The 15,816-nt window shown below is 43.9% G+C and overlaps 1 protein-coding gene across 11 annotated transcripts in view; it reads right to left on the bottom strand.

Annotated features, from left to right (window-relative positions):
* BCAS3 (BCAS3, microtubule associated cell migration factor) overlaps positions 1–15,816 on the bottom strand; it is a 317,160-nt gene that overhangs the window by 170,342 nt on the left and 131,002 nt on the right. For all 11 annotated transcript variants that reach the window (XM_027660195.1, XM_027660193.1, XM_027660194.1 and 8 more), the window contains 3 exons: positions 14,021–14,121; positions 10,414–10,610; positions 8,679–8,776 (listed from right to left, as the gene is read on the bottom strand). In XM_027660195.1, coding sequence (XP_027515996.1) covers positions 8,679–8,776; positions 10,414–10,610; positions 14,021–14,121 — 396 coding nt within the window. The remainder of the gene's footprint in view (positions 1–8,678; positions 8,777–10,413; positions 10,611–14,020; positions 14,122–15,816) is intronic.

Genomic DNA, 15,816 nt, shown 5'->3' on the forward strand with positions numbered 1-15,816 from the left:
CGGTGCTCCCAGAGCACCTCTCACCTGGAGGAATCCCTGCTAATGATGTCGATAATCCCAAACCTGTTCTCTGTCATTTACCCACTGTGACCTGCTTGTTTTCACCTTCCCAAGGGGAGCAGCACCAGCAGGTTTATGCACATGGAATAACCGGCTTCCCGTGCTCCGCATTCCAAGACTCCGCGTTCCTTTTGGAAGGAGGTGAGTCCCGGGTGGGATGTCCCCAGAGGTGCTCAGGAGTCAGAGCCCCCCAGCTGGAGGCACTGCCAGGACCTACCCACACATGAGAGCTGGCTGAGGAGGAGGATGGTGCCAAACAGGGGCTCCTCTCACCCCACATTCCCCTTCCCGGCTCATCCCACATTCCGGTCACTCTCCACAGCAAACACTTGCTGGCACCAGCTCTGGCTCTTTGGAGCTCTGCACCCGGAGCTGGGGTTGTAACCAGCACCCAATTTAGCTCGGGTTGCAATAAAAAGTAAAAGTTAAAAGCAGTGCAAGCAGCAGATAAAGCACTATTAAAATCTGGCTGGGACGATGCCAGGGATGGAGTCCAAGGCAGGGGAGGAGCCACGACTCCAAGCCAATGGGTATTCCACAGCAGTGGATAATTAAGGAAAACAAAATATTTTCCATGTGTTTCTTTGCCCCTTACGTCACCGAGGCAATAAAATATATACACAAGTAAGTACCAACAGGCCATATTTCAACTGGGATATAAACATTTACTTCCAGCAGAGAACATCCTTATTTCAGCAAGAAGCTGGGGTGAGGAGGCTGTGATTGTGACACCCTCCAAGCATCAAACTCCACCTTAAAACAGATCAGTCAGGCACTGGATCTATCAATCCAAACAGCTCAGTTTTGTGTGTCATGCACCTAAACTCACACTTGTGCTCACTCATCCTTATCACATCCCAATGGGCAATTGCTAAAACCCACTCATTTTGGATTCACAATGGTGAAAATAGGTACATTTGCTGATATTAAAGTAAAAAAACCCCCATGTGTGAGGAGTGATGCTCTTGTTTAAAGCTATGTCAGTAAAGATCCAGGTAAAGTCTTTCCACCATGAGCAGTGGATTGGGCCAGATAAATTAAAAAAAAAAAATCAGATATTAAACCTGTGGTGGTTTATAAAGCAACAAGTTTTTGTGGCTCTGGAAATATTAACTGTCAAACATTTTGTTATTAAAGAACGAAGTATTGCCCACAAAACAATATATTATCTGTAGTATGAGGAAATACTAAAAAATTAGTGTTCACTAAGGAACTAGCAGACATTGCTTAGCAAAATGTTGAGCAAATACTTCAAAAATACTTCAAAATATAAAGCCTAATTTAGTGAAATCACTCAGTAAGAATTTCTCTATTCTAAACCGGGAAAACTGCTTATAAATGAAAGCTCGCCCTGAAACAACAGCAACTCTCAAATTCACTTGCAGATGGATGTTCAAATACCCCCCTTTTAACATGCACAAAGAACACTGTTTTAAAGCCACTTCAAGCAGTCCAGATTAATAGATGAGCTTAGAATCTATTACAGGCTTATAAAAATATAAAGGTTTGCAAAACGCTTCCTTTAAGCACTGCAGGAAAAGAGCAGAAATGTCAATGAACAAATACCACACGGTGTGTTATTTCTGTGCAATCTCTAAAAACACAAGTACAGACACTGAGGTTTCTGGATCTCTTGTAAGTTTAACAGTAGCTGGGAGCTCTTAGATCTCAAGCTATAATAAATATTGTATCCTACAGGAGCCCATTGGGAATCTCAGCTCATGTGTTGCTCCACGGAAGATTGTGGTGTCAGATATGATTAGAATCAACACTTTCCACTTATCCAGAGCTTTAAAGCTACCTACACACAACATTAACAACTGCTAATGACAGATAATTAGGGGCACATAAGACAATATCATATTAGGAGTGAGTTTGAACCAGTGATGTGCAAAACATCCAGGATATTTTTTTTTTTTTCCCCAATAAATAAACCTAAGGCACTTCTGTGCTGGACCTGCTGCTGTTTTTCAGCTGACAAACCATTATGTGAGCTGAAGGTGGCTTCCCCAACTGGAAGTCAGTTCCCAGCACTTGAGTGATGAGACACTGCAGTGGCTGCATTAATGGCCCGCGGAACACGCGCCCAGCGGGTTGTGTGACACGAGAACAACTGTCTGGGAGCAGCAGGACTGTGCCAGTGACCATTATCGTGGCCCCTGGAGGCCCCACTGCAACTTATCTTCGGGTAAGGGGAAGAAAAACCCCATTCCCTTGCGTTTGGTTGTGATGCTGGTCAGGTCACAGCTCGGCTTTCATCGAGAACACGGGAACTGCTGGGCCAAAAATCACATTATTGGCCAGATGAAGGAGGTGACCAGGCTTGGGGGATTAAGCACCTTGAGGAACTTAAATTGCTTAAAATCAAACTCAACTCAAGGCAGCAATGTCTAGAAATCATTGATTTTTGATTTTCATTTCCATCAGTGAAGTTAATTGCACGTTGCACTATTTTTTTAAGCTGATACACACTCGTGTGTTGGAGCACAACCACCTTCGAAGGGAGGAACTGCTTCAGTTACTGGGAGCCTCCTCAGCTGCCCCAAAGGCAAACTGGATGAGGAGTAACAGACCCCCCCATCACTACCTTGTGCTGTGCAGAGTGAGCTCCCACCTCCAGAACCGACTAAACCACCCACAACCATCCCAGAGAGGGAAATTAAATCACTGTATAACGATTCTGCTGCCTTTCAGTCACTGCTCCCGTGCTTGTCCTCTCTCCACTGTACTTCTCCTGCCTGGAGAAAACACCCACTGGTGTTTCAAGACATTAATGCTACTCCATGTCTCCCTGCAGCTGAGTCTTTTCCCAGCCCAGGCAATGATCCAGCAGCAAGTGCCCAGTCAGTAGTGTCAGGTCATTTTAATTTCTCCTCACATCTCTCCCCAGTCTATAGGGCATAGCTGTTTCTGGATGTAATCATGTACACTGCTTTGGCATCCTGGAGCCTGTTGAAGTCACTTCTGTCTTAAGGCTCTCTTCAAAAATCATCAGATAACATTTTCTCAAATTAGATGAAATAAATCAAGTTGAAAACATTCTAAGTACCAGAATTTTGCATTATGCAGCTCATGCACACACACGCTTAGCAAGGCAGATGAGCAGGATGAAGAGAGTAGGAGCACATGTGAGTGTGTGCTATTGCACTGAGGAAACAGATACCTGATATATCCCACAGGCTGTCACTAGTCAAGGAATAATGCATAAACTTATGCAAATCAGTAATATAATAAGCATTTTAAATAGATGTATTAACAGAATTGGGACAGGAGTTACTCCAGGAAAGAACCACAACTTAAATTCACTTAACTTTAAGCTGAGGGGATGCAGAAATTCAAACCAAGCAGTGCTGGGTACATTTTTGTGTTGCTGAACAGGTGATGCCCTCTAAGAGCAGCTTGTTCTCTGCCCATTATTAAAACCTCTCAATTGCTGTGAGGAACAGACCAAGGGCCAAACCTCTCCCTGGGCTTCAAAGCTCAGCATTATACTGAGTGCAATCTCTACCTGCCCCACCTTTATCCCAGCCAGGTAATTACAGGTTGAGGTCAAGGACTCAGCCCCTATTGATTTCATCTCTCTGCAACAAGGACCCTCCAGCCCTGCCCGGCTCCACTCAGGCACAGCAGCTCAAGCATCCGTGACATTCCCGGGCCCTTCCAGAGCCTGGGATGGGAAACCAGGCACGGCCCAGGCCTGCCAGTGATTGCCTGTGGCAGGAAGGACAGCCTGGGAATTGGTAATGTCGGTGACTTCATCTGCCAGCTGCATTCCCACATCTTTACTACCTGAATAACTGAGCTGCGCTGCTGCCAGGCAGCACTTTGTGGTGTGCAGGGCTGGGCAATGAATATTTGATTGTGCAGACAACAGAGAAGAGCTCGGCTGCTTTAAGGTGTGACAGCACAAGTGTTGATTAAATTCCAAGGGAAGAGAGCACTGCTGGACAGTAAGGATTTGTCCCGTGGTCCCTGTCTCCCAGGTGTGGGGATGAACAATGAAAGGGCCTTCACAGGCAGCAGGGAGGGAGGGAGGGGAGGCCAATTCCCTCCCCCACAGAACCCAAGTCAATCCTCCTGTTCATTAAACCCTCTGCAGGCACAGAGTTATCTGTCCATGACCAGCCAGTCACACACAAAAGAAAGGGAAGTACTAAATTACAAGCTGATTTTAAGTGGGCATTGATTGAAGTAACCAGAAGAGAGCTTAGTGTTGTCAGAGTTTCATACAACAGTAATAAACAAGCTTCATTAAAAAATTATGTGCATCCCTAAGAAGCACAGCCAGGTTTCAGATGAGAACATTAAGGTGCCCCCCACCCCACACACAATCAAAGAGGAGGGAAAAAAATCCCCAGCATCTTTTTCTCCTACAAATTTAATTTTGTTCATTAAATAATACCATTCATTAAAATCCTTCCCACTCTAACTTCTGCTTTGGTCCCAAGCAAGAAAGAAACAAAGATTCTATTCTATGATCTCCTCCAAGCAGGAAAAGGTTGATGTAAAAAAAGAGATCAGACAACTTCTTTGTCAACGTTCTCCTACACCACCAATGATGCAACCAAGTCATTATTTGGCTGCTGGGTGTCCAAAACCTCTTTGTGTGAGGGAATAAACATGACTTTTCATACACACAAATGCAGCCACTTCCCTTAGCTGAGCAGGGCTGACTCACTGAGCACACCTGAGCACCTGAGCCCACACATGTGCTGCAGTTTGAGGGCAACACTTGCCCACACACTCAGTGCAGCTGTGTGAGCAAATTCACTGTGCTCAGGAACTGCTGCAAACCTTTTCCCTGGGGGTTCTCTAGTTCTGAACACTCAGAGTTGTCTGTACAGGTATCCCAGCCTCCCTACACCCTTAATTTCTGTATTATGGATTATTCATCGAGCTCTATCAGCTTTGATTGTTCAGGTATGGAACACATATGATGTGCATCACTCCTCCAACTGGCTATGGCATGAACATTCAGAAAGGTGCCTGGAAATACTCAAATGCATGTCTGGCCTATGTTCATATTTTCTACATTAGTCCCCACTATCCTGTAGCTCTGCTCAGCTGGCCCAAAATCAGATGTAATGCACAGCAAAAAAAAAAAGGGAAGAGCATTCAATGCACACCTGTAATGCAAGATTTCCAAATCCTGCTTGCAGGGTGGTTTTCTGAAACACAAGACAGGTCATTCAGCACCAATTTTTCTGGTCACACCACAGATTGTGGTGCAGGGTTGGTTGGTCTGGGTGTGTAAAGGGTGTGACCTTCAGCTGCAGCATCTCCTGCACCTTTAAGGTTTTTCTTTCATCTCTGGTGTCTAATAAAGTCTTAAATACAACCTGACTTACTAAGGCTCACCCCAGCTGTGTCACAGCCAGAGCACACTTTGGGAAGGATGGACACAGAGACACTCCTGACACACAGTCAGCAGCTACTGCCTGCACAGCAGTGGCTCTCCTGCTGCATTATCAGTAAAAGCTTCCTGCTTTATACGGATTTAAACTCAGTGTTGTCCCTTTAACATCTCCAACTGGCAATCTGGAACAGCAGCTGGAATTACAGCGTGTTTAATCCTTCAGGGTATATTCTCTCTGTGATGCACACGACTAAAATGTGTGCACTGAGGGACAAATGTCCAGTAGCTTTAGGTGACTGCAGCTTTGCAAACTTCCCTTCAAGATTTGATTTTAAAAAAATGAACCAGAGAAGAATATCTCAGGAGAATTTTGAGTTGAGATAACCTGCCATATTGAAATATACCTTTTTTTTTTTAATTTATCCAAGGAATGGTTATAAAAACAATCATCCAAGTTGAAAATAGCACTGCAAAATTTCCTTATTGATAACAGCATTAGTTTTGTAAGGCAATCTAAAACCCATGACATACTTCTTAAAGGCAGATTTTTGAAAATTACCTGATTGTCATAAGCACAACCCCAGTTTTACAGACGTGAAAATCACAATTTTAAAAAAAAAAGCACATAAATTTCTTATTAAATGCAACAACAGAGTTGTCACCAACGGGGGGGAGAAGGAAGGAAGCCATCAAGAATGGCAGGAGGATAATGGGAGATGATAAACATGTACTTGAAATCTTTTGCTAGGAAGAAGAAGTGATGAGTCAGATAAGCAGAGGCGCCACATGGGTTGTATCTCCAAGCAACAGGCAATGAAACCTCCAGATAAGCATCTTCATAAAGTGCAACGGGCTCAAATCACAGGTCAGAGCTGAAGAATCACTTCCTGGGTCAGCTCAGGCAGGAAAAATTTATGACCTACTTAAAAAAAATCCTTCAAACCTAGAAATGTATTTTCCATAAAGAACATCAGCCACTCAGGGCACGCCCTGGGAACAGCAGGAAATGGGAATAATTGCAGCACCAAAATGCAATGGTGTGCATGAGCAGTGTTTAAATAAAACCTTCACACCCAGAGCTGAGCTCAGTGTCATTTTCTGCACATCTCAGAGATGGGAAGAGGAGAAAATGAGCATAAAACACTCTACTTTGCTGGGCCCTGGTACAAGAACACCTCGAAATCTCAGAACACAGTGTATGGGTTTTCCTTGTGTCTCCTTTACTCTGTAGCAGAATTCAGCCCTACACCATCACACATAATCTAACATTTGCACTCATTTCTGCATGGGAAAGGACAGGGCTCAGGCAATACAAAAACTGGTAATAGATGGTGAAGTCCCTGAATCAAAAGTCAATTCAAATCCAACCTGTCTGGCAGTGAAGTAAATAAATCCCTGCCATCAGCATTGTCCCTTAGAAAACCCATGTATTGTTTATAAGAAACTTATGAGGTGCTACAACAAAACTGAGTCACTGCTGTACAGTAAATATATCTTCAGCGTCCTAAAAACTTATACAATGGACTGTGGCAACTGTAATATGGACACACATGTTAAAGGCATTAAAAATGGAGCTTCATCACCTTCACATGGGCCAGTTCATATTAAAGCCCCATCCACACCTCAGGAAAAGTTGTTTAGCATGGAAGAGGCACAAGTCCCACGTGTTCATTGCTTCTACTGGAGGTGGAATAACAGTTTCAGAATGATCATATTTCAGAATTATTACACATCCCTCTTACAGGTAAAGGCACTGCCCCTACAGAAGAGGGAAAATTCCCCACCCTGATAATCCTGATATCTCTTTCTGTACCAGCTGATAGGGAGGAACAGCTCTGCCATTAATCACTCTGAATCTCCAGTGTCACACACACAGATAGAAACACTCCTGTGATTCAAACTTGTAACCTTTCAGGGCTAACAGGTATGCATGAACCAGTCCAAAAAAAAAAAATCATGAGGGATGCATCGATGTTCTCTTCTGGATCAAACAATTATTTTCAAAATTACTCTGTCTTGTAGTAAAAGAAACAAAATTCACCTTAAACAACCAGCATCAGATGTTTGTCTAAGCTCAATGTGAATTAATTTAACGACTTTTAAATATTTGAAAATGGAATTTATAATGACAATTCTCAATATCCAAAGTAAATGTGGTTATTATCGAACTCAGTTATAAACACATATAAGAAATACCCTGCAATACCCAAATAAATTCATTTGGCAAACAATGGAGTGTGTTGGACTCAGCATTTATATCAATAGCAGAGTCTGAAACAGGAGCTTTTATTTTAACTCTCTTTAAACCACTCTTCAGAACCCCGTTTCTGTATGTGTTACAGTCTCTCTTTACAGTTTAACCTCAATCCAATCAGCAGCCTCCAGGGATTTTCAAATCGCTAAAGATTAAAATCCTCTCTGACTTGACTGTTTGACTAATGCTGTGTGTTTAATAATTCTACTTGTGAGAGATTTTATTTGACAAAATCCTGCTGTGTGGACCCTCAGACACTGCACAGCTGCACTGGAATATAAAGCTCTGCTGCCCTTGTTTCTTTAGACAGGCTACACCCCACCACTGAGGGGAAAAAGAGAACTTTATAGTACATATATTACTCTGTTGATATTAACATAACCACTGTGGTATTAAATTTACACACTCCTTCAGAGCAGAGTAGTGAAAATGTGCCCATTACACAAACATCAGATAAACTCTCCTGTTGTCCTGACTGTTCACAGAAATCAATTACATTTATGATTACGTTTCAATGAAAGCTCTTTTATAAATGAGATGGAACTGTAATATTCTCTGCTTCGGGCATTCATTAATAAAAGCAGTTCAGTGTTAGTATTTGTAAATGTTCTGCTTTTTAGTTTAGGCAGATTTCAGCATTCTAGAGCTCGTGTTAAACCTCACGTAAACAGTGTGTCCAGATCTTACCACAGCACTGCGACTTCACATTTGAGTGGTAAGAGGGGAAAAAAAAAACCAAAAAACAACAAGTCCTCATTATGGCAGCACTCAGTGAGTATTTGTATAACAGCACTTACCCGGTGTGCAGCTGAAAATCACAATACCCCTCAAGCCTGTAGCAATGGTTAGTGAACATTTACCAGAGGGAAAAACCAGCAGGTTGATGAACATTGACTGAAAATCACGATACCCCTCAAGTCTGTGGCAATGGTTAGTGAACATTTACCAGAGAAAAAAACCAGCAGGTTGATAAACACCACAGAAAACGAGAAATGAAGGTGTTCCTACCTGAAGTAGCATCGATGACTGTGGAGACCCCTCTGCGGTCGGCCGCGGGCCGCGGTGACCCCGGCATGCTGACGGGCTCCGAGCGCACCGGCTGGATCCTGTGGGACACACACGGTCACCTCTGGGCACAGCCAGGCCTGATCCCGCCCCTCAACCAGCTGGAACCATCAACCATCGACTGTTTGTTTCGAAATGTGCTCGAAGCTGTTGAAAACTTTGGTTTCCCTTCTCCCAAGATCTGGAGAATCCATCTGGAGATGGATTGAGGCTCACACAAAGGGAGTGTTCCCGATGGGAGCTCTCAGGGAGCCTCAAATGGAAGTGCTCACCCCACCCAAGCTGCTTAAAAAGCCTCCAGCACCTCCTCAACAGCAGGTGTTGTCACTTTAGGGAAAATGACTCGTTTGTAACTGCCCACTCCTTTAGTAACATAGATCCACAGGAGTATTTTTTGGGACTTACACAAAGGGAGTATTCCCAAGGCATGGCTCCGATGGGAGCTCTCAGGGGGTCTCAAAGGGAAAAGCTCACCCTACCCAAACTGCTTAAAAAGCCTCCTTCACCTTCTAAACAGCAGCATTTTTTTTTTTGTAATTTTAGGAGAAAAGACTCATTTGTAATTGTTCATTCCTTTTGTAACACAGATCCATATTAATATTTTTTGAGACTTACACAAAGGGAGTATTCCCAAGGCATGGGTCAGATGGGAGCTCTCATGGAACCTCAAAGGGAAAAGTTCACCCCACCCAAACTGCTTAAAAAGCCTCCAGCACCCCCTCAACAGCAGGTGTTGTCACTTTAGGAGAAAAGGCTCATTTGTAATTGCCCATCCCTTTTGTAACATAGGTCCACAAGAGTATTTTTTATTTCAGTTTTCTTTCTTCGTACACACACATATATACAATAAAAAATATGTTTGACAGCCATATCCTTACTCATGGCAATAATTACAAACAAGGAGAAATCACACATTTCAAACCCATGGATTTCCAGTCCAAGGACAGTCTGCCCAGTTTTAATGGGATTAGTCATAATATCCATCTCTCTTATTTTACTGCTAAGAGTTTCAAACAGAGTCCCAAACCATCCAAGTCCCTACCACAGAATTCTGGACTCCAAATCACATGAGGAGTCAGAAGCATGGAAACTTGTTAGATCTGGAGTTCCTGGACACAAACACATGGTGCATAAAGCTCTTCTACAAACCACCAGTAAATACAAACCCACAGTTACCTTCACTCTCCTTCCTTCCCTTCCCTAGGCTCCAGTTCCAAATCAGCCAATGTCCAAAACCAGATGAATCAAATACATGAAAAAGAATTACAGGACCAAAGAAAGGGAAAAACCCCAAAAACCAAGGAGCAGGAAAACATTCCAGAAGTTCAATTACTGTTCCAACACACTGACCACTGATAGTCAGCGTCTAAATCCATGGCACAAAGCTCCCACTCATGGCTGAGAAAATGGATTTATTAGAGGATGCAGAGCAAGGCCACCAGGCTTTGTCCTGTCTTTCCCTGTCGTGTGCCCAAGAAGAGGCAGCAAAAGGAACCTGAGCTGTTTGGCCTGCAGTGGATTTTTATTGTGGGTGAGTCACGCGCTCTTCTGAGACTTTCATCTGGACAAGCCTGGTGAAAGCTGTGACACATCCTGCACAGATGGCCCCGTTTAAGCAGGAGGCGAGTTATTCACACAGCAAATGTGAAGCAGGCTTGGAAAGGGGTTGTGTTTTTACCTGAGACTGTTGAGATCGAGATCGTCGGTGTCGAAGTCCAGCAGCGGCTGGGGGGTGTCGCTGGGGCCGTGCGACTGCAGCACCGACGAGCTGGAGGAGATGACGGTGGTTTGGCCCGAGGGGTGGATTGTTTTGAACTGGAACTGGGGGCCCATCCACAGGCGTCGGTGGGGCCCCGTGTGAGTCACTATTTCGACCTGTGGGAAGGGAATGTGGGAAATGATTTATGCAATGAGTGGTTCCCTCAGAACGCTGAGCGCCCGGAGCCCGGCCGTGTTCAAGGGAAAAGGGTGTTCGGAGCCATCCATCTGGAGGAGGGTCCAACAAGGGAAAGTTTGGAATGTCTTTGCTAGAGAAAAGATCTTTTAGCCAAAGCCAAGAGCTCCTGGTAGAGCCTTGAAAGTCCATGAACCTCCAGCCTGAGGACACTGAACCCCGGTTCTTTAATTGTTCTGAAGACTGACGCTCCATCCTGGTCATCCCCTCACCTGCTCCTGCTCATTCCTCCCCTTGCCAGGATGAAATATGTGCTCTAACTCAAACACAATGAAACTGCCCTTGTGGTGTAACCAACAGGGGAACACATTCCTGCCTAAATCCGCATGGAGCAGCCAGAGAAACCCCCATCCTGACCAGGGCAAGGGATGCTCTTTGGGGAATCTCATTGCAGCTGCTTTGTGGAAGTTCACACCTTTAACAGCGCTGCTTCCCACGGACACAGCGCGAGCTGGATTTCAAATCCAAGCTCCTAATTCCTGTTGGCACATGTGAGAAGATGGCTGGCAGGGAGCATCTTGCTGGGAAGCACAAGGGTTGTAACCGAGAGTGATGGGAAGTGCCCTGGGATGAGCCCGGGTCGTGTCGTCACCACGTAACACAAACAAGGGTGTGCAACAGAAGGGCAGCCACACACAGATACACTCATTTAACCAAAACTCTGACAATTAAACCAGAGGTGGGGTGCTTGTGTGCAGTGAACAACTGCCCAATATTACAGAATAGGCATATTTGGGATATTTACTGCATGTACATGCAGAGAGACAAAAGCTTCACAGCTCCAAGGCTGCTTCCAAAAGGCACAGAGAATTCCTGTGGTGTGTCTAACAATAACTTCAAATATTCAAGTTTTCCTCTGGGTACTTGCTCCCTGTGAGAGCCTGGATATGAACTTTGGAAAAATAAGTAATTTCAGTAAATGAAGCATCCAAAATATTTTAAAAATGTCTTTTCACACTGATAACTGTAAATGTGAAGAGCAGCAATTCTGATAAAGTCTTAAATAAGGCAACTGCAGGACTGCAAACAACCAGGAAAACTTAAGATGGTAACTGGAAAATTAGGCCTTGTAATTAAATAGGTAAACAAAGCACAGAACTTCTGTAATTATAGAATAGAATCACTAAAGCTGGAAAGATGGTACAATACAATACCAAAAATCAAAAAGAGCTTTTAAAAATCAGAAAAGGGGAATATGAAATGAAAATATTAAGCTCTGGTGAACTCACACTTTTAAGATAAAAAAAAAGTCTATTAAATTCCTATCAATTCTGCTAAAATAACAAACAGCAGAAACGCAACTCAATGAGGGAATTCAGGAAAACAGGTTTTGTGTACACACATGGCAGAGATGTCCACCAGCAGTGATTGTCAAGCTTTAAGAGGCAGTCTGAAACGCTGGATGCTGGTGAAAGACAACAACCTCCCCCAGCCTGGGCAGCGCTGTTTCCATCCCTGCATTTCTCTCAGCCTAACTCAGCTTGGCTGCAGCCGTTTCTGAGGCAAGTGGCTTTTATGTAGCAGTGTAAATTAGGCCACAGATAAAGTAATCTGTATATTTTAAGCTTGAAACCATCAGTGTCACAGAGCCGAGAGGTAAACAGATGCCTTTGCAATTTTACTGAGGCTACGGCCAGATGTTCCTATTCACTCTCCTGTTGTGTGCAGGACAAACATATTGTATCTACTTCCCACTGACAGCACACATTACCCACTGTTCTAATTGAAAAGTTGAAGTGAAGGGCGGTGTTTTTTCGCTGCATGCTGTTACTGTTGATAACAACACTTTAATTTTGAAAAGCACACTTGCACTTCGGGCTTAATCTGAAGTGGCTTCGCTCGGGGAGCGGCAGCGTCTCCGTGCTCCGAGGGCTATCACCACCCCTTCACTTAGCAAAAATTAAACATTCTGGAAGCATCCTTGGAATTATCTGCCTTCTGTGACATCAGCTGGGAATGTTTTATTTATTTATTTATTTTGCCTTGTAAATATATTTGCTCTTTCAGAGGGATGGGTGTGATGAAGTTCAAGAGGTCTTAAGTTCCGTTGACACCTTTTATCGTCCAGGAATTAGTAATAAACAAACACCCATAAGGTAGATTTACCTTAATCTCTTTTTCCTGCGGTTTCCTGCTATACCACAAAGTCACCAGAAGAGTAAAATAACTCTCCAAAAAGTACTGGAGAGGTGGAAAACTACAGCTGAGATCTTGCCCCAGCGAGCTCAGGGACAGAAGTCCGGCTGACTGCGTTGACTGAGTCGTTCCACCACCTTTGTGCTGTGGGAAATTAGACCCAGCACAGACAAATGAGATGTCTCAATATGCAGCCACAGCTGGAACCCCAGGCCAGGGAAGTGGATTCCCATGGCAGGATTCCCCAGTGAATGTACTCCTGGACAGGTGGAAGCCTAACCTCTCATTGTAGGAGAAAGCTGTGTATGATTTATTCACCAGCGGGAGAAGCAAATCCCATCCATGAATATTTCATATTTATGCCATACACCCCAGCAACACATTTAATGCATCACTCCCATAACAACATTGTTCTTAAACCAAAGGAAACCCACCTAATTTGTCAGGATGAATTCCATGGATCAGGCACCTTGTAATTGCTTTGGCAAATCCAGAGCATTTGTAAATGTTATTTATTTATTTAGCTCTAACCTTTTATTTCTAACAGGAATTAATTCTCAGTGTATTATTCATGACCTACATTCTTAAACTGAACTTCTGTTTTGAGCCAAATGGTCAAGTATTTACTGAGTTCTTAAAGAGGAGCTTCATTGACTGAGACAAAGCAAGAATGGATAAAAACACAAAGATTTGACCTCATATAAAAATATTCCACCAAGTAGGATGATTTCAAAGCAATACAGTGTTTATATCTAGCTATAACTCACAGGAATTATCAGCAGGAAATGCAGATAACCAGAAAAGGAAGGAAGTAAACCATTTTTATGGTAAAATGCAGCACAATCAGCACCCAAAAGTCATTTTGCCAAGCCAACCTCCTTTATCCACATCTGTCAGGAGAAAGAGGGAGATGGGTAACTTGCTGTTGCCAGCTGACACTTCCCACTTCATCCTGAGCTTCCCAAAGATGTGACTGTGTCAGTAACGATGGGGCTTTGTCTGTTTTTATCTAATTTGTTTAAAATGTAGAGGCCACCAAACTCACACCACGTTAAACCTGGAGCGAACAAGTTTTACCCACAGCAACACTCCTGATCGTTGGAAGCTCACTTCCCATTTGGAGGGGAAGGTGTTAAATTTACTTCCAGTGGCTAATATTCCTGTTTTCCTGAACTGGAACACCCCAGAAATGTACCTGGGACAGCCACTCCTCGTCCTCCTGCCCGCTGTGGTCGGAGGCCAAGCTGTCGTACGACTCATGCCGGGTGATGGGCCCAGGGCTCCCTGGAGGCACCACTGAAAAAGAGCCAAAAGAAGATGAAAAATCAGATCCACTGTTAAATTAATAAAAATCAGATCCACTGTTCAATGAATAATATAATAACTTTTTCAATAACTTATTGGTACAGCAAATTTCCTAAAATCTGCAACAACAGATTTCCTAGAAGTGCAGAAAGAGCTCAAATGTTGACATCAAAAGGGATGACAAGATTCCTGTTCTTCAACTTGGATGCATCCATAGAGCCATTGGGAAAACCCATTGGCTCTTCTTTTAACCTTAAGTTCTTAAAATACTGAAGTATTTTTACAGTCACACAATTTTAAAATCACTCAAAGTTTCAAAAATTATTTTTTGCAAATTAATTTTTCAAAACTGTGTTATTGCAGGGCCAACCTTTCTGTGTCAGGTTTCCAACCACTACAAATGTTTACAGCCATGCTGTAAACCCCCCAATAACTGGGGTTTTAATGGCAAAGCATAAATACCCATAAATACAGAGCGGTGCCTCTGGAATGTGAACAGCACAGGGGCTGCAGAAATCCATGGAATAAAGGGAATCTCATCCTACTTGTGTGAGTGGGTGTCTCAAGCTATGAAGCCATGAGATACCATGCCTTAGATATTGAGAAGGAATTCTTGGCTGTGAGGGTGGGGAGGCCCTGGCAGAGGTTGCCCAGAGAAGCTGTGGCTGCCCCTGGATCCCTGGAAGTGTCCAAGGCCAGGTTGGAGAAGGAGCAGCCTGGGATAGTAGGAGGTGTCCCTGCCCATGGCAGGAGGTGGAATAGATGATCTTTAAGGTCCCTTCCAACCCAAACCATTCCATGCTTCCATGATCTGCCACACTCCCTGCACACACCCCAGGTCAGCAGTGTCTCTTCACCAGTTTTCAGACAATACAAAAACTGCCTTCAACTGCTCCATTACAGTCATGTCAGACCTCAGTCAACAACTTTGGAATGTGTCTGTCTAGTCCACACTAAACTCCTTTCAAGAGAACTCCCCCCCCTCCTTCCTGGGTCACAAACACCTGAGGATTCCCAGGAAAATCCGAATATGAAACCACAGTGCCCAACCTTAAAGCTCTATATTTGAAACCAAAGAAACAAACCCTTATTTTGACACATCTTGCTGTTGCCCTGATGTTCCCCACATCCCTTGGCTCCCTCCACTAAATCCTCCTGCCTGTTCCAGAGGGCACAGCTGATCAACTGCAGGCTTTCCTGTTATTGAACTCCCTGACAGGCTCTTCATGGCTCCAGCAGATGGTTTTGCTTTCAAACCAACGGGAACTTTATGGACTGTTCTGAATTTTTTTTTGTTCTTTCTATCCCAGGGGCAACTACTAGAGCTGTCAAGATTAGGGAAGCTGCAAAAACACAGCCCAGGGAGCAGCATCCCCCCTGCTCGCTCACCGGATTTCTCCCTCGTGGAATGACTTCTACATTTTCCTGGAGCTTCGAGACAGCTTTACAGTAAGGAAGAAATTATTAAAAAAAAAAAAAAATAATTAAAAAGCTGAAAAAAAAATGATCAGTTTGGATGCTGTGCTGCAAGGCTTTTCCTGAGGAATCACAGCTTTGCACAGGTCTTGTGCCTCCCTGCAGCTCCCGAGCGCGGCGTTAACTCTTTCCACCCAAAAAGTGACGACATGCTGAATTCCACGGAAAAGCTCTGCCTCAGAGTTCACCAGCAGGGCAGCACTGATAAAG

Source organism: Corapipo altera, unplaced genomic scaffold (assembly GCF_003945725.1).
Source record: "Corapipo altera isolate COAL_440 unplaced genomic scaffold, ASM394572v1 271, whole genome shotgun sequence".
NCBI classification, from domain to species: domain Eukaryota; kingdom Metazoa; phylum Chordata; class Aves; order Passeriformes; family Pipridae; genus Corapipo; species Corapipo altera.